This window comes from Ornithodoros turicata, chromosome 5, assembly GCF_037126465.1.
Source record: "Ornithodoros turicata isolate Travis chromosome 5, ASM3712646v1, whole genome shotgun sequence".
In the NCBI taxonomy this organism is placed as follows: domain Eukaryota; kingdom Metazoa; phylum Arthropoda; class Arachnida; order Ixodida; family Argasidae; genus Ornithodoros; species Ornithodoros turicata.
Genome location: NC_088205.1, coordinates 7,186,821 through 7,211,367, shown reverse-complemented (window position 1 = coordinate 7,211,367; position 24,547 = coordinate 7,186,821). Strand labels below are relative to the sequence as shown.

The 24,547-nt window shown below is 45.0% G+C and overlaps 2 protein-coding genes across 7 annotated transcripts in view; one reads left to right on the top strand and one right to left on the bottom strand.

Moving 5' to 3' along the window:
- Positions 1-14,391, top strand: part of LOC135393887 (myelin regulatory factor-like protein) — a 54,538-nt gene extending 40,147 nt beyond the window's left edge. Inside the window, exons 2-25 of one of the 5 annotated variants that reach the window (XM_064624221.1) lie at positions 2,581-2,662; positions 2,739-2,972; positions 3,528-3,601; positions 3,665-3,783; positions 3,852-4,042; positions 4,105-4,241; positions 4,323-4,488; positions 5,256-5,451; positions 5,525-5,601; positions 6,227-6,428; positions 6,510-6,590; positions 6,687-6,806; positions 7,016-7,234; positions 7,553-7,716; positions 7,777-7,902; positions 7,986-8,054; positions 8,762-8,877; positions 8,969-9,132; positions 9,666-9,843; positions 10,334-10,621; positions 11,646-11,814; positions 11,885-12,008; positions 12,085-12,177; positions 13,477-14,391. In XM_064624221.1, the coding sequence (XP_064480291.1) occupies positions 2,581-2,662; positions 2,739-2,972; positions 3,528-3,601; positions 3,665-3,783; positions 3,852-4,042; positions 4,105-4,241; positions 4,323-4,488; positions 5,256-5,451; positions 5,525-5,601; positions 6,227-6,428; positions 6,510-6,590; positions 6,687-6,806; positions 7,016-7,234; positions 7,553-7,716; positions 7,777-7,902; positions 7,986-8,054; positions 8,762-8,877; positions 8,969-9,132; positions 9,666-9,843; positions 10,334-10,621; positions 11,646-11,814; positions 11,885-12,008; positions 12,085-12,177; positions 13,477-13,557 (3,470 nt within the window). In that variant the 3' untranslated portion in view covers positions 13,558-14,391. Of the gene's footprint in view, positions 1-2,580; positions 2,663-2,738; positions 2,973-3,527; positions 3,602-3,664; positions 3,784-3,851; positions 4,043-4,104; positions 4,242-4,319; positions 4,489-5,255; positions 5,452-5,524; positions 5,602-6,226; positions 6,429-6,509; positions 6,591-6,686; positions 6,807-7,015; positions 7,235-7,552; positions 7,903-7,985; positions 8,055-8,761; positions 8,878-8,968; positions 9,133-9,665; positions 9,844-10,333; positions 10,622-11,645; positions 11,815-11,884; positions 12,009-12,084; positions 12,178-13,476 lie in introns of all 5 variants that reach the window. The other 4 variants (XM_064624220.1, XM_064624218.1, XM_064624219.1 and 1 more) reach the window with 4 other exon arrangements.
- On the bottom strand, positions 14,294-23,753 carry LOC135393890 (probable serine incorporator). Of its 2 annotated transcripts, XM_064624223.1 has the most exons (12): positions 23,644-23,753; positions 23,140-23,304; positions 22,903-23,063; positions 22,669-22,751; positions 21,086-21,223; positions 20,924-21,000; positions 20,542-20,638; positions 19,567-19,653; positions 19,304-19,486; positions 16,501-16,527; positions 14,852-14,993; positions 14,294-14,703 (listed from the first exon to the last, which is right to left on the bottom strand). In XM_064624223.1, the coding sequence occupies exons 1-12, from the start codon at positions 23,677-23,679 to the stop codon at positions 14,565-14,567; spliced, it is 1,335 nt and encodes a 444-aa protein (XP_064480293.1). In that variant the 5' UTR covers positions 23,680-23,753; the 3' UTR covers positions 14,294-14,564. The 2 variants fall into 2 exon arrangements, with proteins under 2 accessions (XP_064480293.1, XP_064480294.1); XM_064624224.1 differs by lacking the exon at positions 16,501-16,527 and having other exon boundaries at positions 23,644-23,752.
- Between the last annotated feature and the right edge of the window lie 794 nt (positions 23,754-24,547).

The window sequence follows — 24,547 nt, the reverse complement described above, 5'->3', positions numbered from 1 at the left end:
GATTCTCTCGCACCCTGACAATGCTATCAGTTCTGTCGTCTGTTGCAACTGGTTTTGTCCAAGCGCATTCGTATCGTTCCTCGTCGATAAGAGTCCGTCCAACACAACACGGTTACACCCGGATGCCAAGTTATGGTCGACCGCAGAAAACGTGTTTTGATGTTGTACACGTACTTTTCTCCAAATTTCATCTTCCTCTGCCTCGATACTGTCGGCCCAACGCAACCGGATTATTTCCTCCGCTCCCAATGCTCGGTTTCTTTACGCCAAAGTAATCTAGAAAAAAAAAAGTGTGGTTATAATATATTTGCTTCAAAATAAAATCGCATCTGAAGAACGTTATTGACATCTCATCAACGTGCTGTGGTGTTCTCCGTTCGCACAAAAATTAGGCAGACGGGGACTTCTGCAAAACATATGCCACCCCCGGAGGTTGATTTCTGGGGGCATTACTGCCTCTCTCTATTGATTTGTTGGAAGACGTGAACGCTTTTTTACGTATTCTGTGACGCTTTACATTGAAGGCACACTCCCAGCTTTCTCCACAAATCAGAAGTGATAACCGCGCACCGTACAGTCGGTGAGTGGCCTTATACGTACGACGCGGTAAAGTTAGATTTTCAACGTGTAGGACGCTGCGGTACAATATTGTTAAAACTCACGGTCTACAAATGCGTGCGGAAGATTGTATGAGCCTTGTAGATTCGTGAAGAGTGAACGTCTTTATCCCCGGCCGCTGTCGTACGGTTCAGTGAAGCGTTCTCGAGGCGACTTTTTTTCTGCACACTGGAACAGACGCGTTCCACTTTCGAAATGATCTTCGTTCACAGCGGTTCATCGACAGACAGAAAAGAACAAAACGTGCGAGCAGAAATCGAAAAGTGTAACCATACTGTGAAAAAAAGAAAAGAGAAAGGAAGCTTTGGGAGTCTGGGTGACAGCTTTTGGCGCGTCATTCCGCAGCAGACGACAGATTGGAGGTGCGTTTCGTCTGCTTGCGCGTTCGTCTGTCGTCTGCTATTGGAGCATGGATTAGGTGGATGAATCACGATGAGATCGAACAGTGTCATTCGTGGAGGATTTTTCGCCAGAATGCATTCTTTGATATGACTTTTTTGCACGGTGAGTGAAATTCTTGGGTTGATTTGCTGAACGAGAAGCGAACTATTTGTCAGACATTTTAGTCGAGGCCAGAGCCGCCGATATTTCGAACAGAGACTGTTCTCTTTCTGGACTGGATTTTCTGGCTTTCTATATTTTTCGGACGGTGCAGTAGCTCATACAAGGCATTGTTGCTTTTAAGTTGCCCTCACCAACGCTGCTTCGAGAAATGTTACGACAATTCTTCTCCAAGAAAATACACAAATACATGTAAAATTTTTCGTGCGAAATTACGATTAGAAATGTACCTCTTCTAACATCGAAACAAGTTCAGCACGCCAATGTTTTTGTACAATAACAAAAAGCCTCGTGAAAGCACCTGTTCCTGTAAAGGTAGCTTTCATCAATGCGTAGACAAAATGTGGAGAAGAGCGCTTGTTTAATAGCGTGTTCGGTTTTCTTTCGGGTACTGCAGTCCTATACAAGTCTATAAATGTGTCAGCTATTCTAACAGTTTCCTAATGGCTGCAAAGCATGTTCTCCCATGTTATTTTTTTTTCTTTTTCTTTTTTTGCTCTGGACATGTAGCCCCAATATTTGCACGATTTTAATCTTTAAAACATCAAACAAGCCCTCGAACTGAATCCCAAACCCTGCGCAGACGTCACAGAGTTCAGATTTGCGTCCATTCCCATTGGCAGGCGTAAGCACGTGATTTCTCGTGCGCTACCTCACTGGCGGCGGCGAGGGCTGTGACGTCAGAGCTGCATGAGTTTCGAGATTCGCGGTGCCCATTTTCTCCGCTTCTATTACCCTCTTCGCTGTGAACCATTCAATGCAAGTTCACATGCATGCAAGGAACAGTCTTTCACGTTTATCTGGAATAACGTGCGTAAGACAAGGACAAGCACGCATGGTTGGCACACTAACAACAATAACCTTTTATTAAGTTTTTTTTCCCCCGATTCCGTGTTAGCACCGCGAAGCAACTGTGGCTATGAGCGGCGTACAGATGTGGACAGATGGAGAGAGGACAGCAGGATGGAGTGGGGGGACAGGGGGTTAGTATGCGTCCTGGGCCGACTTCAGGGGGAACTTTGGAAAACCCAGGGAAAACATCAGACAGCACAGCCAGTGATAGGATTCGAACCCACAACCTGTCCCAGTCTTCAGCATGACCTTGGCTACCACCACCGAGCGGGACGCCTAAACCCGCTAGTTTAAAACTATTATGCTATCATTACTATTAATACTATGCCAGCATAAAAGCATGTGCTAGTCCTAATAGAAAGTTATTGTTGCTAGTGCACTGACCGTGCATGTTTGTCCTTGTCTATTGAGCGCTACTTAATCTGCAGGATTTTAATACATTTTCTCGCTTATTAACCGCATTCACGAAAGTATAACACAAAAATGCATTCGCAGAAATATACACCCATAATGCTCGACGACTACCAACCTCCTCTTCTCTGATTTCAGGCCGGGCCGACTTCGGTGGCATCGATAATGAGGCATTAGACTTCAGTCAACTAGAGGACTACATCAATAATGACAGCAATGTGTAAGTCATTAGCAGTCTTACAGCTCTACCCTGTTACAAATTTCAGTGTGTATGACAAGAGGTGTGCACTTCGCAGCTACTTTCACGACGACCTAGTGAGTTCAGTGGGCTCCGAGTCTCCAACACTGCTCAAGCGTCTTCAGCCTCAGCAACAGACAGCCAGCACCAACAATGTCCACCAGTCCGCAGCTCCACAGGTGGTATGCAGCAGCAATGGGACCATAGAAGACGCCCTTCCCAGTGTTGCAACTCTCCTGCGTTCCTCGTTCAGCAGCCTGCCCAAGCCTTCTCTTAATGGAACAACATCATTGTGAGATTCTCATGCTGATCTTTGCAGTGTGGTGGTAGGCAGATGGAATTAATGGAACAGGGGTGGGATGGGATGCTGAGGAAGATTTTTGCCAGACTAATCTTAGATGGACTCGGCTGAAATTTAGATAAAGTAGGCCCACAACGCCATATACATGCATGAATGTGGGGCTACTTTATCTTCACCCACCCTGTACATCAGGTCAATGCGGACATACAAGTAGTAATAGTGCTAGAAGGTGGCAGAAGCATCCCATAGAAAGTTGCATAATTTTTCTTTGTACAGTTTATTTATTGAGGATCGATATATTAAGTGAAGCGAAAGATGAGCAGAAGTATTAGGCAGAAGTTCTGTACAGCCTACAGGACCACACATAAATTTTGATGCAGAAGTACCAGGGCATTTCATATTCTTTCAAATTTGCGGTGCTTCTACATATGACTTTACAACTAACTCCTTTATATTGACTGTAGTTACGAGTCAGTCTTCAATAAATTCCGAAGAAAAAAAAGCGATGATATGTGCAGCTTGACTTTGCTTGCTTCTTAACTACAGAACAACACACCACCAGCTACCAGAAAGCCCTCCAGATTCAGGATCAGAGCCACCTTTTTCACCGACAATCGACGGTATGTACGGTGCACTGCCGCTTCAAATTCCTGTTCCAAGACAAAGTATATTACGCTACTTAGAACCAAAGCTGACGGGCGGAGTAACGAGACAGAAGGAAGCTATCATGCAGCAATCCCCCGGTGAACCTGTGACCCATTTTGGTGGTTACATCAACCATGCTGTTGCTCCAGTGCATTCTGTGAGTCATACACACACACTCCGCATGTTCCAAAGTGAACTGATACGGGGCTAATCTCTATCTCGCAGCATACAAACCAAACACCAGCAGCTATGACTACGCACATGTTGCCCGGGAATTCCCCAGAGAGACAACAACTGTTGGGCACACTGCCCAGCATGCTCAACATTCCTGCACAGGGCTCTCAAGCCACCATGACACCTCTTTACAATCAGTTATACCTTCCCGGTCCCCATCTACAGGACCTCGAAGAGCTGAGGTCAGTATACACGCCACACGCACACATTATGCTGAAACGGTAACACGTAAATGCTCGTGCAGCCAAGACGATTTCATGTGCGACGAGCTGGGCAGCCCGGGAACCAGTTCGTCGAGGAAGAGGAGAAAAGTTGGTGATTCACAGCAGGGGTGTCCCACCAGCATGGCCAATGGACAAGTTCAAGTCAAACAGGAACCGGGTAAGTATATGAAACAGTTTAGTTAGAAGGCACATTTATGCGATATTTTTATGTTATATAACAACACATTATGTACAGCAGCTTCACTAGACAGTTCCTCAAGCGTCTACGCTCAAGGGGAGGATGACTCCAACTACGATCTTAGTGGTGATGGAACGTTCCTCGACTCCAGCCTCCAGTGCATCCGGTTTCAACCATTCCAACCCAATGCATGGCATGCACTACATGATAGGGCACTCAACTTACTGTGAGTTGTGTGAAATTGACTGACCTTGACAATACTTTTATTTTTTCTTTTTGCTGTGCTCTGTGTGTAAGTTTGTAGGGCCAACCCTTGAGAACATACCTCAAAATGTTTCGACTCGCTGAGGAGTCCGATGACTACATAACTAGAGCCTGAAGTTTTCGGGTAATATTTTTTTCTAAATTCGGGGGGTAAAAATCGGGTAAATAAATATGTGCACTAAATTCATGCGAATTCGGGCGAAAAAACTTCCAGTATGCTAAATTCAGGGAGAAATCGGGCTCAGTTACTCAAACTGACTGTACAGGTTTGGTACCAACGGTGATGTAACTGAATTTTTCTGCCAAACAAGTAAGTTAGTGCATTCCTACGGACATCCTAGTGAGGGCAATTTGCCGGGTAAAAATCGGGTTTCACCCTAAAGAGGCAACCTTCCATTCGGGGTGCAAATTCGGGGAACAATCGGGTAAAACCCTAAAACTTCTGGCTCTATACATAACTAACCACATGCGAGCGAGGCACGTTTTCAAAATCACGTGGGTTATCAGCTGGTTAATTCTGACCCAAACAAGGTACATGCAAGGAAAGCACTCGAAAATTGCGATGAACCATAAAGCCCGCAACAAAGTCGACCCATCATACCTTGATTCTGAGGCAAAGCAACAAGAGCTTTTATAGGATCTTATATTGTGACGAGTTTAAGTGAGGTTGCATATGATGAGATGCAAAAATAATCCTTTGACTCTCTGAAATGTTTCATTTGACTGCAGTCCTCCAGCCATATTTCGTGTGGATGCAGACAAGGGCTTCAACTTCAGCAATGCAGATGAAGCTTTTGTCTGTCAAAAGAAGAACCATTTTCAAGTGACAGTGCACATACAGGCCATTGGAGACCCCGCCTTTGTCAAGACGGCGGATACTCTCAAACCGATCGATGCCTTTTACCTCCACTTTTACGGCGTTAAGGTTTGTTTTCCTGCTCAACACTGCCTCGCTATTGGGTACCACAATTGCTCCTTTTTTTTTCTTTCTGTACTAGGTTGAATCCCCCTCCCAAACCATCAAAGTGGAACAGTCACAGTCAGATCGAAGCAAAAGGCCATTTTACCCACTCCTGTAAGCTAGCATGTCGTCTCTTCTTGCTTCATTCAACAGCTGAATTATTCTGGGTGACATACAGGATGAATTAAACAATCGTTGCACATTTCGATCACATCATAAAAATACAAAATGGGGTTTATGCCATCTCGAACCTTGCAAAGTGATAGACATTTATCTGAAGTTCGATTGCTTTCTTTTCTTTCCTTTCCTTTTCGCAAACGTCATCCTGTAGAAATGAAACTAGAAACCAAGCAAAGATCTCATCCAAAAGCCACCACTTTTTCCTGTGTCTTCTTCATGTTCATATCACCACACACAGGTATGACACTGCCTACAACAATGAGACATGCTCACATCATGCACTAATCCCCATCTTCTGTATGCTTCGCCACCTCTGTGTGGTGACATGAAGCAGACACAGGAAAGAATGGCAGCTTTTGGGTGAGATATGCACGGGGTGACATTCCGGTGGACTTAGTTTTGTTTCCACGAGACAGCAAAGTGCATAAAAATTTCAGACAAATGGCTATCAGTTTCCAAAGCTAGAGGTGGGACAGGCTCCATTTTCGACGTGATCCAGATACGTAATGATTGCTAAGTTCACCCTGTGCATTTCAAACACTTTTAACGTACGGCACAGGGTGGAGCTCAGCGGAGACCAGGTGGTGAAACGCACAATAGGACGTCTACACTTTAGTGAAACAACCTCCAACAACATGCGCAAAAAGGGGAAGCCCAATCCTGATCAGAGATACTTCTACTTAGTAGTCAGTCTAAGCGCACACTGTGGAGACCAGACGTACCATATTGCTTCTCAGGCCTCGGAACGCATCATTGTCCGTGTAAGTGCACCGTGATAAGAGCTTTCTCAGTTTCCCCAATTTTGAGCAGCGAGGTCCCTAAAATGCACGTATGCCTTTTAGGCCTCCAATCCCGGTCAGTTTGAGAACGACATGGAGCTCTCTTGGCAGAAAGGGCAGACACCAGAGTCGATATTTCACTCGGTAGGTGTTGTTCCGTATGTGTCTTATGCCTTCGCTGTGTTCAAAGCCTCATTCAGTTGCATATGCACATTAAAACCGATAAACACTACTGTTCAGGGTCGAGTGGGTATCAACACGGAAAAACCGGACGAGTCGCTGGTTGTGCACGGAAATGTGAAACTGACGGGACACATTGTCCAGCCATCAGATCAAAGGGCAAAGACAGATGTTGTTGAGGTACATTTATTTGCTTACTTCGATTCACCTCCAAGAGTCATAGGATGAATGCTCTATGCAATAAATATATTAATTAATTATCTAAGAAAAAGAGGGCAACGTTGAATCAACTGTTAAAAGCCAAGACAGGCACTAGCAGTGGACGTGAAAGCTACTATCTGCTGCAGTAGAATATAAACTGACACGTAGCCTCGTGATCTTGGGTGCAGCTGGACACAAAAGAGCAGCTCAAGAATGTTGCGAACATGCGCATTGTTCGGTACCGCTACATTCCGGAGTTTGCCGAGCAAGTGGGAATGTCTGAAACCACGGACACAGGAATCCTTGCTCAGGAAGTACAAGAAATCCTTCCAGATGCAGTGAGGCCAGGTGGCGACGTGGTTCTTTCGAACGGTCACAGCATCGAGAGCTTCCTCGTGGTCAACAAGGTACCAATTACTCAACGAGTATTTTACTTGATGAGTTTGCAATGGCAAAAGAACACTTAAACTGAAATCCATCTCGTCATGTTGCTAATCAGTTACATGACCTGTAATTGCGATCAGCTACGATTGAGTAGTGGAGGGAGCACGCATAAAGCTGGCAAAATATTATGGCTATTGTGAAAAGATTTTTGTGTGCTGGCTATTTGTGCAAGATTAGATGTCGGTTCTGTAATATGGCGCTACATTGTTCAGCATAACTCGTTAACTATATATCTCTTAAGCATTCTAGCGCGTATCTCATATCGAACATTTCTTTATCAGGAACGCATCTTCATGGAGAACGTAGGTGCTGTCAAAGAGCTATGCAAAGTAACCGACAATTTGGAGACTCGCATCGACGAGCTGGAACGTATCAATAAGAAGCTAACCAAGCTGAAGCGGGTCGACAGTGTCAAGTCTAGTGGAAGCAGTAGCACGGCCTTCAGGTACGTCATCCAGAGGAAAATGATCGAAGGAGCGGAGATAACCCTGTTCCTGTCCAACAGTCGAAGCAGTTCCTTCCCGTCGAGAAGAAAACCTATGCTGCACGGCAAACGGTCCGACAAGCCCTTCTGCAGCAATAAATTTGTGCAGGGGACAATCATTATTCTTGTCCTGGTTATGGCCTTCTGGTAAGACGCGCCGCCCTCTTTGTGCTCAACGGTGCAAGAAAAGTAAATTTCGTGTAGATATTACAGTCTCTTTTCTTTTCCAGTCTCGTTGCTATGGCGACATTGTACATTTTGGAGTGGCAGAGGAGAGCGACACCAGACGCTGGACACTCGTAAGTTAAAGGTGTATTCCTGCATGTACCGTATTTTCACGCGTATTAGCCGCACCGCAGATAAGCCGCAGGACTCGTTTCTAGATACATTTTGCAAATGTTTTTGCAGATAAGCCGCGGGTAATACGACGCGACTGCTTTGTGCGCTAAACCAGCGATGCAGAAACGAAATCAATAGAGACGCTCAACGCTCGTCGACGCCGTACTCCCGTCCAGCTGCCCTGTTCCCATACTGGTCCGCGACGTCGACGACTTTTAGTTTGAAGCCGCTGTCGTAGCTGTGCCTCCGCATTGGAGCCATGCCTCACCTCTAACTGACGTGCTCCACGTGCTCCACGAATGCTGCTGCTCTGGTCAAATGAGAACTGACGCTTAGCTGACCACGTTTTATTCCGATGTCAGGTGTATTGAACCCTTCCTGTGGGTCTGCCGACAAAGGAGACCGTAGGGAAGGCCATAAACCCTGTGGTCCACATTCCGGTGTCGGCAGTGCGGTCCTGCTCCGAAAAACATGAGGCACCGTCGGCCCTTTCGTTTAATCCGGGGTATCGGGAAAATACCAGGGAAAAATAGCCATCAGATAAGCCGCAGAGCGTCCGCGAAAAAAAAAAATCGCGCATAAGCCGCGGCTAATACGCGTGAAAATACGGTAGTATGCTGCACTAAGTTTGTTTTTTAAGACACCAATTTTTCCTTCCCCCTTCTAGAGTGCATATAGCAAATATCTCCGGCTACCATGTGGGGAATCGAAATGGAATCATCAACACAACACGGCAGAAAGACGGGGTTCCTACAGAGTCGTCAAAGACGCATGGGAATGGAGGTAAAGTTAAGAACTCATTCAGCCCCCACAGATACGTTCCTGACATTGAACCCTTGCCAGTGTTATTTCACCTCTAATGCTCACCACCCAGATCAAAAGTCATCGAGTATTACGTCAAAGTGGTCAGAGCAGCATTCGTCACCGTCGCATTGGACATCCACTCACAGTTCGATAGCAGTCCCGAGGGTGTCTACAAAAGCTACTCAACCACCGGCAACATTCCCATCGACTATTGTGCCGATACTCAAGCCAAAGGTGGGCTCCATCCTGTATAACTAAGGCTCTTCCTTTTCCGAGATTCCGCGGGTCTGCAAAAATTCGCGGAATTGTGGGTCTGCCGCAGAATATGAGGTTGCGCGCAGAATTTTGCAGAAACAGTGCGCTTAACTCAGTTTATGCGCGAGATGAAGAGACTCTGCTCACACTGGGTCAGCTTGCGTTACACCGTAGATGTGCCAAGCGGATGAGGCAACAAGGCCGTGATATGGCCCCATCTGTGTGCTGGGACAACCCTCTTAACATATTGGGATTCTAGAGTGGAATGCAAACACTGACCCCTGCTTTGGTATCCATAGCTGTCAAATACCTCTGTGTGACAGTAAACTCTGTACATGCGGAGAGGTCCCTTAGCAAGTTAGGGCAATTGCATTGCAGTGCAGTTAGGGCAATTTGCCATTTACCGCGGAAAAATGCAGAATTCATAGTTCCCTGCTGCGGAATTCAGGACTTGCCGCAGCAGAAAAAGAAGGGCCTTATGTATAACGCTGTAACGTCATTCCCCTGTCCAGGTGGTAGGTACCCCTCCAGAGTGTCTGGACGGTGTCCTTGCACCATGCAGCACCCACTGCTGCCCTCCCGCTGCTGAACCTCACACGGAAAACAATCAGAGGGTTGGGCCTCCACCCATCGCAACGGGCACACACGAACAGCCTACCGTCATCGAGCTCGATGGTACCGGAGTGTCAGGTATGCCAGCCAGTTTCATGTCCAATTCTTGAGTAAGAAACATGTACTGCTTCACTAGTAACACCTGTTTCCTAGTCAAGTAGCTGAAAAGTAGCGCTCATTTCTCTCTTATCGCTCGCTTTAAATAAAATATCTGGACACGTTAGAGCAAACACCCTGCATGTGTGTGTTATTTTATTTTACGTATTCTACGTGTTATCTACTATACTGTGGCCCCTTCTTTCAATTTTTGTGGTCTTCGGTCAAACTAAGGCTAATTGATTTTGCTTGACGTCGACAATCTACACGACTGCTTCGCTCACATCATACTTAGCAAATGATGAATGTGGCACATACAAGAAAGAACTCTTTACCTTCTGTTTTGCATCTGAATTGCATTCTTAAGTGGAATGTGGCTGCTACCTCTATTCCGAGTGGAAAAGTAGAGGTGGTCTGGTAGTAGTAGGATTTTTTTCTTTGAACCCACCCTCTTCTTTCTCTCTTTCTTCAGGTAACGCAATGAACACAGATCATTCTGTCTCCAATGCGTCTTCCTTCCTGGCTGTAGACCACTTGGGAGGAACGGGAAGTGGCACCGTGGTGGACGTTCAGGACAACAGTGCTCAGTGGAACAAGGGCGCAATTACTACGGAGTCACGCCTCCCTTTGGAACAGAGCACCCATTCCTCAACTTCTGTCGGTGCCGGTCCAGAGGGAAAGATACAACTCACCCAACGCAATGCTGTAGATCCAGCACGTACTGACACAAGGCGGCAGTCCAAGATGTATAGTGCCAAAGGTACTTTTACCAGAAAGCTTTTGGTGTTACTGAATGCCAGATGGCTACTGCACGCATGACAACAGTCGCCGTCCGATTTTTTGGACTCGTCGGGGGGTCGCGCAAGAGTCTGAATAATAGAGCAGTCCGAAAAAATTAATTTCACTTCCAAAGTCAACTTTATTAAGCGCTAGAAGGCCAGGTAACGTTGTTCCGCTCCCAGAGTTTGACGGCTGCGCTGGAGACGGAAAGTCGTCGATATCCCGAACATGTGTAGGGAACATGCTTCTGGCAACATTAGACATCATTACCATTCCGCAAGTCGGCTTCACCCAGCGCCTGCGAGCTTTAGGTGAAGCTCGCTTTAAGCACTGTCGCGTTACTCGCGGCTGTACAGCACGTGCTGGGCCTTCGTGGGAAGCCTTGGCCAAAACGAAGGCTCCCAGGCCCCTTTCGCTCAGAGTAGCGGAAAATGAATAGGCATTGTCTATTTTCCCGACTCTATTTTTATATATTAGGCTTAATTGTTTTTGTGCGAATTTCGGATGATATTTATATTTTCCGGCGTCCCGAGAGATTCATAGGATCGAGATTCTACTGACTACGCTACTAGTGCAGCGGTTGCACGTTACGCGGTGTTGGAAGGGGGGCCTGGTTCCCTTTTAACCTGTCTCACTCCTTACTACGTCCGTTTGAAGTGGGTTACAGGGAGGAATGACTAATGCGCAGTTCCTTGAATTTCGCATTGTGTCATACACACGTGTTGAGCAGGCGACCGTTCGAGACGCTCACTGACTGGGCAAAAAAATCCGAAATATCGAGCGATGGGGCTGTACGGTGTCCGAAATTTTGGACGTTGTATCTATGGGGCACTCGGCCGTTCCGCGAACACGTCCGCATAATCGAGCATCCGAAAATCGAGCTCCAACAGGAGCAAAAAAATCGAGGTCCGAAAAATCAGTCGGCGATTGTAGTTCAGTTCCTGTAGATGTAATCAGGCTATGCTCTACCTTGACGAGAAATATTTTGTGGCGATATGCTGCAGGTGACAATCATCCAGTCGTCGTGGGCCTCAAGTTGCTCGAACTGAATACAACATTAGGTCAAGAATATTGCAACACCCTGCAGTGTGTACGCAGCACGGGGCCATCGTTCAGCTATTTGGTCCCTCTATCACGATACATGCGGCGCCAGTATGTAACGTTACAGTTCAGGTTAGTGTACTATTCAGTAACATCACGAGGATCCAGCTCCTGTAGATGCTAACGTGAATGTCACGTGCAGGCTGACAGCTCCACACAAAATGGTGAGCTGTGCTCCACTAGAAAAACACATGTCATGCGCTGTGCCTCTACCCGGTCTTGGTGTTTTGCCACATGCCTACTCGCATGAGCATCAACCAACAGAGGTAACATTCAAAGTCCCTATTGGCAGCTATACAACTATACTCTGTGCATAGATGAAAAGTTAGTCTCTCTGTCCAGGAGTCCAGCCCTTCATGGAGGGTTCCAATCGGACTCTTCCTCCAGAGCACGTACAGCTTCAGAATACTCAAGCAGGGGGCAGCATCCGATGCGGTAAGGACCTGGTATAGCCAGGGCCGCTTTTCTAATTTATCTATTTTTTTTATAATTCTATTATTTTATAATCTACTATAATCTATACTATAATCTCTACTAAACTACTAAACTACAAAACTCTAAAAACTACTATACTCTATCTCTACTATACACTAAAGACGACTAAACTCTACTATAATCTATTAATTTATCTAATTTATTTCTATTTATATTATTTTTATTATTTATTTACTAAACAGGGATACACTGCACTATGTTGCCGACAGTGAAACTGTTCCCAAAAAAATTATGGTCGGTAAGAAGTACCATAAGCCTGCAAACTGGCAAAATATTCACTGCATTCTCTTACCCATGCTCCACCGTGCGACGCCTTGATTCACTAATTTGTTTCAGTATCTGAAAGGGAGGTAAATTTGAAACTTCTTTCCACCTGGAACCCGCAAGCGATCAAGTTTGAACCGTACAAAAGTTCGCCTATTCTTCGTTCCACGCGTGCACTGTATTTCTAATGCTGTCTCTACAAAAATACCATAGTACCACCTGTGTTTACAACTGTGGTACCACTGCGTGCCACAACTTGTCAAAGTGGGGCCATCCCACTGGCGAGAAGTGCAAAACGTTCCAGTTCCAGTACCTGGAACGCGGCGTTCCGATACGTGGGCATTTTGTGATGTGGCTGAGCGACAAGGGAAGGAGAGAGAGAGTCTCACATGGATTATGCTTATTGAATAGCATCGCCTCTGGGTAAATATTTTGGGTATGGGCTCTCTACACGGGGGGAGTTTGAAACCCCCCTCTGCCTATGCCGCAGATTGTGAGCCGCGTTCTCGTATCGAACGTGACAATTGGAAAATGTTTGATCAGCTGAATAGAATACAGATGTAGTGCCAAGCATTCGCAACAGTATGCTTCATGACCGAGCATCCTCATTTCCTCATTTGTGTGAATGGGGAGCACCATGGGCCCAGAAAATCGAAATTTTGTTGCAGTAGAAAGAAGAGAAACTGATTAGCTCTAGTATTTCTAACCACCTTTTTTTGCACCTTCCATTACCACTTGGAGTGGCCAATGCTAATGAGGATGCTGATGTGTAATGAGAGGCCAGGAGGCTCAAAGCTTTTCTTCTTCCGCGTTGTCCAGAAAGAAGTGGAGCCACCTCTTCACAGAGGCACTCTTTCCACATCCCCCATAGCACTCGTTTAAATCGTTTACCCTTTAATAAGTGGCCTGCGTTGTTGCACCACTTTTGTTAACATCTCATTCACTTATGTGACTTATTCGTACGTTCTTCTGTAGCCTTGTGATCTACCTGCATCCAGGGCTGGAGAAAGCTTCTGGGAATATGTCGTCACATTTCATAGGCACTGTGAAAAGTGATAGGGAAAACAGTGTCACTGTCATCACTGCGTGGCACTACACAGTGCAATCATGGAATGCTCGAGTGACATGGATTGTGCGAACGTTCTCTTGGGTTATCATGAACGGTACAGTTTTACCCCAAGAGGTCAGCGCCAGTGTCCGCAGTGCATGAGGACGTCGAACAAGAAATTATGTACATAGTCGAATGGGAAGCCAGCAAGTCCGTCCATCCGTATAGTACTTGTTATTGAGGTGATGTAATTACTTTCCTAAAGGGACACAGATAGTATAGTATTTATTCATTCTGCGAATGCCCACCATGAAGAATTTATGGCACGCACAATGGGGAGGCGTGGATTGATTGATCTCCGTGATTTTTTTACTCAGTCGGTAGTACAGTTTTTGTTGCTATCAGCGCTATGTTGCACAATGCACAAAGTGAGGTGTGCCATCTTCCGTTTTTCAGTCCCTTTCTTTACATTCAATCTGTCGTGCTGCAGCGTGCAAGACTGTGCGGCGAAACAGAAGGCCCGCAATAAATGTATTGTAAATAGTATACATCTCTCATAATGTCACGTGAAAAGCATATCAGGGGGCCTTGTCAAACCTTCTGGTTTTATTAAATGTATAGGTATGTATGTACGTTCATTGTGAAACTAGTATATGTGAAGAGCATATTGTGCATAAAGAAATTCTGACGAATGTTGTCAGTTCACTCTGCTGCAAAAGGAACGTGCACATTCTACCAACAACGTGTCATTTACAGGGTTTATTTTCACAATAATACTGTACATCTTACGATTCAAGCTATTCAACAAATGAGCACAATTAAAAACATTGTGAACAATCACATCATGGCTGAAGGCATGTTTTCATAAATAAATAGGGGATCATGCATCCTGCAAAATCACTGTCACACATAATAGCTAAAAAAAAAAATCCCTAAGAAAAGCTCTACGAGTAGTTTAGAATCTGTACATGAATTGTGTTCGAGCTGGCAAGAATTCCTGCTTTTGCTGCAGCGTTTAGCTGAAGTCTCTGTCTGGCAGGCAGATTGGTGCAACCAGGGTCCAGGTGTAGAGGGCTGCACAAATCCAACTCGAGATGATCTTGATCCACATGGATGCATTGTTCTCTATCAAGTTCTTTGGGTCATCACTTGGCCTGCATTGAACAGACGTTACGTTAGCGAGCTACGTGTTTCCCCCATCAGGCAGATGGGATGCAAATTCATCCTTTGCAACATGCGTTCGCAAAATCATTTTCTGTCAGAAGCGCAATTCAAACGGCTACAAAAAGTGAAGTCACTTACTGGAACCAGTTTGTGAGTGTCATCATGACATAGAGAGAAGCCAGAGCAAACATGAAGTGGAAAAACGACCAACTGTATGCCACCCCTTCCTCTTCGTTGTCCCACACCTTGGCTTCGGGGCTGCCCGCATCACTGCCTACGTCTGCGACAAATGCAACAGGTGTTGGCAAAAACAGCAGTTTCCGACACCAAACAAGATGAAAAGGAACACCCTCGAGCAAGAGCAACCGACCCCCACGTGAACTATAGTTACGGAGCGACTTTTTCGGATTAAATGCCTTTCTCAAATTCGGGGGGGGGGGGGGGGGTGTAAAAATCGGGCGCTATTTTTAAATCTGTAATTCGGGGAGAAATCTGGCGATAATTGTGCCTTCGAGTGTTATCGGGTGCTTTTGTTTCTCCTCTTGTCTGTTAAGTCCCTTTCTAATCTCTCTCTCGTTTTTTTTTGCGGGATCGTGACCTTCCAGCGGTAATCCCCGAAGGCATAGACAGTGTTGACACGCATGGGTGTATTGCTGGGAACGTAAGTGACCCATTCTTACATGTGTTACACGTGGCAACCTTTGTTCGTCTTCACTAAAAACGTCACTTGAGGATTTCGTAGTGACTGGAATTCGGGGAGAAATCGGGTTTAACCCGAATTGGTCGGAGGTCAGTTCGGGGGGGGAGAATAACCGGGCGGAATCGGGTTGAACCCGCAAAAGTAACTCCCTAACTATAGCGGTGCTCAATCTACAAACAGCACTGCTACCCACTCTGCTTCATTGTTGAAAAATATATGGTAAATGTTGTCTGCTTGTGTTACACGTTAAGAACAAATGTCACATACTACTCCTACAGTGTGCTTGGTGGTGTTCTGATGTTGAAGTGCCACTACGGACTAAACCTCGTGTCTTCAGAATCCTACCAAAGTTTTGTTACTCAAATCTTCTTGTCTCGCTTTACATTCCTGCTAAATATTTTGGTTCTAGGGACACGAAAGATAGAGAAAATAAATTTTTATTTTTGAGAACCGTAACGTCGTGTTGTGCTCTGACGGAGCACCACCCGGCTCTTATCTGGCAACCTTGTTGCCCTTCGCCTTTTCCGGGGGGGGGGGCTCGCTTTTTGCACTTCGTTAGCGGACGCCCATGTGACATAACATCCGACCACTCCAACCTTGGTGAGAACACAAAGGAAGGAGAAGACATCTCTCCCATTTTCCCCTCTTTCGATCAGCCTCACGTGACTTCTCCACCACGTGACCCTCCCCGGACGCCAGCTTAGTTACTAGACGAGCGCCCTCTCCAGAACGTGACATCATTGCAATTTGTGGGCTTATGATTACGTCACTCGTTCGTTGTGTCATCGAAACTTGTGGAGGCTCAGCAGATCTTCAAAAATTGACAGAAATGCACAGCGTTCGTAAACAGGATTGAAATTTCGCGTACAGAATCCTTGAGGCACCTTCTTTTCATGGACTAAATAAAATAAACACTGTTTTCTAAGTCCGCAGTGGCACTTTAAGCCCGAATAGTATCAGTTCCCTCTCTGCGTATCATGCAAGCTACAGAACGCGTTACAGTAGCCAAGTAAGAAATAATAGTACCGTAAATAGGGCGAAATGGAACTGATTATTTCTTAGTCCTAAAAGTGAAAAGAGCCATTACCTTCGTTTTCAACCAGTCGAGCCGACTCTGCAGGCACCCCGGGGCAAGCGAAAAATAGAACAACGTTCACAGTGAGGATCAGGACAGAAGAAAGGAACAACACCGCAGGACTACAAAAATAGCCCAAAGAGTCATGCAGAAAAATTATGTCCTCCCACCCCTGTAAGTGTGCTTTCGTTAGCCCCCCCACGTTTACCGTACATGTTTCCCGCAAAGATTCCTCCAGTTTCCTGCCACAGGTGCGCTGACTGGTAAAAGATGAAGGTAGAGTGGCAACCTTTCCAAATATTAATGATATGTACTACAGATCCTGAACAACAACAGCACGAATACCTATAGTACTGAACTGTGAAGATTATGCAATGCTACTATTATGCGTAGTATATTCGGAGAAATTCTTACGGATTCCTGCAAAGAGATAGATTCACATTTATATAGAGAGTCCAGGAACAACACACCTAAGGGATAGACTTCGATGCCCTCTTTGCTTTTTGGCGAATTCAGTCACAGACCGATTTTTGGGACAAAAGGCCAGATAATCGAGTAAAAACAAGAAAGGACGTGACCAAAAAAAAAATCTCCTTCGGACCAAAATCACTGTTACTGTGGGCCAAGACCACTGCAGGTAAGCAGAACTGGAATGTGCAGCTCATCTGTACCCTCAAACTTGCGGTGCTACATCACAGGATATGGTTCGAGATGTACCTAGGGTACAGACTGGCAGGGCACATGTTAGGGGGCAAAGCAAGCACGAAAACTTGAGTAACGGTACGCACGGTGTCCAAAATTTGGTGAATGATGCCTGGGCCCGTTTGCATAAAAGTTGAGTAAGAGTCTCAGGCTCCTTCTCAATAGCTTTCGCAGTGCTTTAAGTACGAGCAGCGAACGCGTGCCCAATGCACAAGGCTATTGAGATTGAGTCTGAGACCCGTGCTCAACTTTTATGCAAACTGGCCCTGGTCCGTTCCTTTGCCTGTAGTGATACACATTACAGAACTCTCGGTTCAGGCCGCAGCTCTTACATCGGATTAGAAACAAGCTTTGGGTCCAATGACACATCCATGCAGGACACGAGGGAATTATGCATTTAATTGTGTGAATTCGCTTTTTGGTACGCGTCTATGCGTTATGAGTTGAGCATTATTCACATCACAGCCCTGCTTTGGAGAATGCTCATAACAGCAAGGATCATCACTGCCTCCTGATTGCTAGAACACTTGCTAAAGCACGCTAAAAGCGACTTTGATTTGTAGGGAATCTTGATGGGAAAGCAGCCTTGGATTTGGGTTGCGTTGGAGAACCACCCCACTTGGGAAGGTCATGTTGAAGGGTTTTGTCCTTTTCGGGCACCGTGTTCTAAGCCAATATCGGAACCCAAGGCTAGAATACATCACATATGGAGCACATATCATTACAGGTTCCCTGCCGTCCTTCACTAATGAGATGTAGTGTTTGCCTACCATCAGGGACCCATGAGTAGAGGAGTGCAGGGATAACATTGACAGCATCCGCATCCGCACTGTAGCCGCGCATGTAAGATCAGCAACCATATCTGAAACCGTGCTAGTTGACATAGGTATAGCCGCACCGGTGTGGATATTGAGTACCGTAATTTCACGCGTATTAGCCGCGGCTTTTTTTCTCTCACAGGCGCTCTGCGGCTTATCCACTGGTGCGGCTTATCTGATGACTATTTTTTCCTGGTATTTTCCCCATACGCCGGTTTTAACGAAAGGGCCGACAGCGTCTCTGGAACAGCACTGCCCTGCCGATGCACAAACAGTACGTAACAGGGACAGGTCCACATTCGAGTAGATTAATCTGCCTGGTGGATTACCCAAAGCAGCTTTAACGAAAGTCGTGACAGTGATTCACGTCTTCTGGAGGACCACTGACCCAACAATCCATGAAAAACGCCCAACAAGGGCACAATCCGATATTGGTAGAACTCTAGAGCTGACCCCGGAGCATGGACCACAGGATTTATGGCCTTCTCTATGGTATCCTTTGTCGCACAAATCAGTCGTCCCGTATTGCCCACGGCTTATCTGCCAGAAAATTTTCAAAGCTTTCCTAAAAACACGTCCTGCGGCTTATACGCGTGAAATTACGGTATATCCGCACATCCGCGGTAATTGTATTTGTAGGAAAAAAATCTGCACAACGAAAATGTTATGTCACAAAACATTTTCACTTTTCTGCATGAAAACCACTCAGGTTAATGTGTCGTCCACACTTGACCGAAAAAAATACAGTTGAAGGCACAGCATGACGCACTTCAGCACCATTTTGGACAGTGAAACAATTGTTAAGAAACAAGCGAGTCCTGGGACAGCTGCTGCCCAGAATACATGACAGTAAAATCATTGTGCATGTGCGTCCATTTTTTTGTTAACTCCCTAGTCTTAACTCCCTGGGGGGGGGGGGGGGGGGGGGTACAGTTACGGCAATGTATACCATTTTTGGTTCACAGCATGCCCTCAATTATGGGTCCACCTAGGGGATGTAGACGTACACTAGTGCTCATCTGCGGATATCCGCGCGTACTGCAGAGATCCGCAGATTTAACCACGCTTAATCCGCTTCAAATAGTTATATTTCTATCAGCACACCAAGATTAAATGCGGAAATCCACGGGGATCTGCGGGTATACCTGCACCCTCGCACACCTCTACCCATGAGCTGCAGCAATTACAGCAATTAATTGATTAATTACAGCAAAACTACAGCAATTATGTCTCACATCCCACGTCATGCCACTGTTGTTACATCATTGCGCATAGAAAAAAGGAACTGTGCTTACTGTCTCCAGTGTCCTTGACGAGAATTTTCTCAGACATGGTCAACTTTCCGACCTGAGAGTTGGACGAAGTGCGGATGCTGGAATAGAGGACGCACACAAACCACACAACCAGTCCCACAATGCTCTGCGTATCAAACTTGTTACCACCCTGGCTCAAGCCCAAGTCTGGCTTGCACTCCTTGTCTGAAAAACATAGGAGATGCTAAAGGTTAAATAGACTTGGACGCGGAGCAATTCTACGGCAAATGCTAAACAATGCTCACTCGTGGAATTGTTCATGGCAGACCAGGTCAAGTACATGATGTAGAGACTCACTGCCGAAGCCTGCAGCAGACCAGAACTTGGTTGTGCTGAGTCGTGAAAAAAAAATGGTAAGAATGAGACAAAAGCCAAGCAGTTGTGTGTCTACATTACTTTTACTGCATCACTGTTTGGGTTCCGAGATGTTTGAATTGTAGGTAGAAAAACTTGCTTGTGTTTGCCAAACAAATACGAAATGAGACAAACCAAATAAAAATGTGCAGGAAAATATATCGCTGCATTTGTTGAAAACTGCATCATGTAATAATGTTGATGAAAGATGAAAGTCGCTGAAAAGGTTAGCCAGCTGTAGGACTGGAACCCACATCTTCTGGATTACCGGTCCAGGGCTCTACCAATTGAGCTAAGCTAACACGCCTTCTCAGCGACTTCCAGGGTGTGTCATCTGAAGGGACAAACCAGCCACTCTCTCTCACTCACCCTCCTTTCACTCTTACATTTCTGCTCACTCACACACACATTCATACGACGGGATCGACGCTAGCAGCAACTGTTGAACAAGAGAGAGTTCTCAGGCCGGAACAACACAGAAAGGACAAACACATACAAGGCCTCATACTGCCTAAGAAGGCATTTTTTTTTTCTTAGGCAATATGAGGCCTTGTATGTGTTTGTCCTTTCTATGTTGTTCCAGCCTCAGAACATCAGTTCTCTCTTGTATAAACATGTTTGCATCCCAATCCCTTCATTTAAACAGAAAGAAAATATAGCTGCACTTGGCATTGAGACCTAAGGTGATGTCCAAGATTTTCCAGATTTTTCCGAGCTATGAAGAAGAAAAATTGAAAAAAAGAAAACTCAAAAAGAAAGAATTGAAAGAGAAACTCAATGGTACTTATGGAAGCTCATCGAATTAAACCACCATATTGGAACCCAAGTCAGCATTGGTACATTGTAGAGTGAACTTGCTTCCTCACCGTCTTGTACCTTTGGCAGGATAGATACGACCGAAAGTATTACGCACAAAATCAGGTTAAAGCTGATGAAGAACTTCTGCAATGCACAGCTCTCACCCTGTGAAAGAAAACAGTGTGTGACAAATAATATTAATGAGTCCTTTCCTGTCTATCAATGACAGGCAGTGTCGCCAAACTTTACTTTCAACTTTAAGACGTGTCAGAAGATTATCTACCAAGTAGCGGAGATCACACAAAAGCACTTTAGCACAGGTACACTTTCTCCTAGACAGATTTCTACTAGCACTTTCTTAGCACCTACTTGAGCTGCGACACACTAATTTAGGATACCTAATCTTGCGAGCATAAAACAGCTAAAAAAAATACTGCAGACATGGCTCACCCCTGCATAGAAGATGTAGAACAGAACGACACCGGCAATTGCAAGGGCAAAATGAAGAATCGTGAATGTCAGAAGAGCTAGAAGGAAACCAAGATGACTAAGCTACATTCCTCACATACGACGATTCTAGTGGGTACTAAAAGTCTGAGCTCATCTCCATACCGCAGTACCATCCTTTCGAACCGCTTTCTTCCACTTTCGCTACCCAGCTGTTGGCCCAGCTGTGCGCAAAGTCGATGATCAGGATTAGTTGGATGAGGATGAACAAGAATCCTCCCACCATTCCAAAGTACATCCACACTAAAGAAAAAAAGAGTCTTATAATAATTCGCAGTGGTGCATGGTAAGCCAAAAAATTACCTTAATTACGGTTCCAACTTTTCAGAGTTTTCATTTCACAAAAATAGGAAGACGTTTATCAGGGTTTTCAATGCCCAGATGATTCTGTTTTTATTACGTAAATACATGTAATTCTAATATATAATAAACATAAATGGAACTATACGAAGTTGACTGCCAAAGTTTATCCAAGAAATCGAATGCAAGCTATAGAGACACACATGAAGGGGCTGAAGGATTACCACCATTGGTGGTTTCTTATGTGTTATGTGGTTATGTGTGGTGGTTTCTTATCAGAGGTTGTGAGTTACCACCACTGGTGATAGATAACACACTCACAACCTGTTTATTTGAGCACGATGACAGCACAACAACGAAAACACCCTATCATATTGAATTGTGATACATACATGCGTAAGAGAAATATTTGCCAAAAAGCCCCTAGTGAGCTGGTGAGTAGAATTCATCATAGTAAAACACCTCCCAAGACTAGGGACAGCGAAAACACAGACAAAGACTCCGATACTTTGTCAGTATGTCTGTTTTTGTTGTCCTTGGGACTTTGCTGTGATGAATACATGTGTAGTAACGCAAATTGGTACCTGTATTCAGATAATTTTCTTACTTACTCAACTTGGAAAAGGTTCATTCTATGCTTACACTTGACACAGGAAAAACGAATATATCCAGGATTGCATGTGCAAGGACCGTTTCATGGGATGTCCAGAAACTTACTGGCAAGACATGCACAGCTAACTGATACTCATAGTACTGATGCTCTAGTGCTCTCCTGCATAAACCCATCATGCAGAATGTGTCAACTCTATCAGATCTTTCACAAGCTGATCATTTACACTGGTAATGTACGTTTCTGTAACATCCTGCTTGGTGTCTTTCTCATAAAAACATAAGCTGAAATCTGGGGATTCAATTCCCATAGAGACTACACCATGCTTTTCATCCTTTAAGAGTATCCCCCAGGGGACAAAAGTACTACATAGAACACAAGTATGTGAAATACTGTGCTCACATCAGAGTGTAATGCCCCTAGCAGGGGGCTATCATGCCTTGACATATTCCTGCTGAGCTCTTCAAAGTGGCTATGTCAAGCATTCATGCCAGAAACGTTAATGACTGGAGGAACCTGCATTACCACTCTCGGGCTGACTAAAGCTTGCATTGTTAGATAACTCAGATTGCTTAACCAATTACACGAAAGTGTGTATCACAATGTTTATCAATGTTTATGAGTCATCGTTGTCGGTTCTTGTCCCATGTCCGTCCTGTCTAGTCCACCCCCTCGCTGCTCCTCATACTCATGGAGATGTTTCCGTTCAATCGTTTATCAGAGTTTATCGGATAAAACCGAGAAGTTGGAACCGTAATTGTAATGTGAGCAATACTACCTTGTCCAAAAGTATTTCCATCTGGTATGAAAAATGCTCCAATCATGGCACCAATAAGTACCAGGAACTTCAATGCCCAAAACCTAAAGAAACCATGAGTTGGTACAATTGGTAAGTTCGTATAAAAACCAATACAGATCATTACATATTTTTATGACAGGTCTCTAAACCTTGACATGAAACTTCAAAGAAGGAAACGTTAACGTAGAGCATCCTTTACAAGTTTTGACTGACCCGTTTTGTATCCCGCTTCTGGGATCTTTGGATGATTTGACGCCAACCATCATCATGGAGAATGCCAAGAAAAAGAGTGTCAGAGCAAACAGCAGTCTGTACACAGCCAGGTAACCGACTGCATTTTTGCAAGTGTCCGTGCTTTCACACAGTCGAGGTATCTGCAATATTTGACTACAGTTAGAGCTGCGTAGCGCAGACTGGTGCCAGTTCCTAACATCGGCGATCCATATTCACCTTTTCTAGCATGGCTTCTATATTGGGACTTAGCATAATGCAGGCAACGATCGTTGTCAGCAGTAACATGACCGCGTACATGATCCTTGCGGACGTGGAATTGCGGCATGTTGGACATGCAGCGCAACAGAGACTGCATGCTGCAGATCCGCAACAGCAGGCCAACTGAAGGAACGACAAAAACAGTGAGTCATTCTACTCGTGTGATTTCCTCAGGGTAATAATTGACTTAATACAGGCACACTGTCAGCGTCTGGTTGGCTCACAGATCGCATTTATTGTTCGCGTTTATTCGAAGCACACGAATTGGGAACAGGACTGTAGGAATGTTCCAATGTCAATACAATCATGAACAGACAAAAACGGAGATAACGTTGAACCGTTACGCCTAACGTGGCATAGCAACAATATAAATTATCTTCCTGCTTTTAAAGAAAGTGACGAAGGCGAATTCCCGTTTCAAGCCGCACTTCATGTGTAAAACAAGGGATTACCACTACGTACCGACCCAACAGAGAAAAGGCTAAGAAGTCCGCCCATTACGACGCACAGATGACAGACGTAAACAAGGCAAGAGCCCGAGAAGACGCTAGCATCCAAGTAGGAAGCCTAGATCCAAGCCAAGGTGCGAGGGAAGCTAGGGAACGTCATTTTTGACGTAGAATGTCTTGTCGATATGACTAGGCAGGCTGCAAGGCTAACTGGTGAAGCCAGATAAAAAGTAACTCCGAGACAGAGGAAACACAGACAACCGGAACAAATTCTCCAGAACGCCCGAGAAACGACCGGAAGCGCGCTTTCGCACTAATGGCAATGACGTCACCTGTGACGAGTTGCGCGGTTGCTTCAAGTTGCAATTTCAACCTTTCAATGCTTTCAACCTATATCAACTCTATGATCGTAGGGGCATAGAGATTTCAACCGTGTATCGTCATGGATGCGTTAGCGGACGAGCTTTTAGCACCATTTTCGGTGCCTACATAAGTACATAGTGTATTTTCGCTTATATTCGTGTGTGTGCATTCGCCTTTGCGACCTCCATTGCTTTCGGTGCCTAAGATTTTAATAAACACAAATAAACAAGTTATTTATGCTAACAATTACACGTGAGCAAGAAACAAAGTAAAATGGTTTAATGTGGAAAATTCTATCGTGGAAATAAATAAATAATAAAATAATAATAATGTACGCAACATTTATCCAACAAATTCGCATACAAAAATGTGCACCACAAAACTTATTGAAAATAAATTTTTAAATGAAGTCCAACAAGTATGTTACATATAAGAAATGTAGACACAAACAAGTCGTTTACCCTAACATTGTCAGATGAGCACTATCACTAGGACCTTGTGGAGCTACCACAAGCAGCTTTTTGCTGTCCGCATTGCAATAAAAATTGAAATAA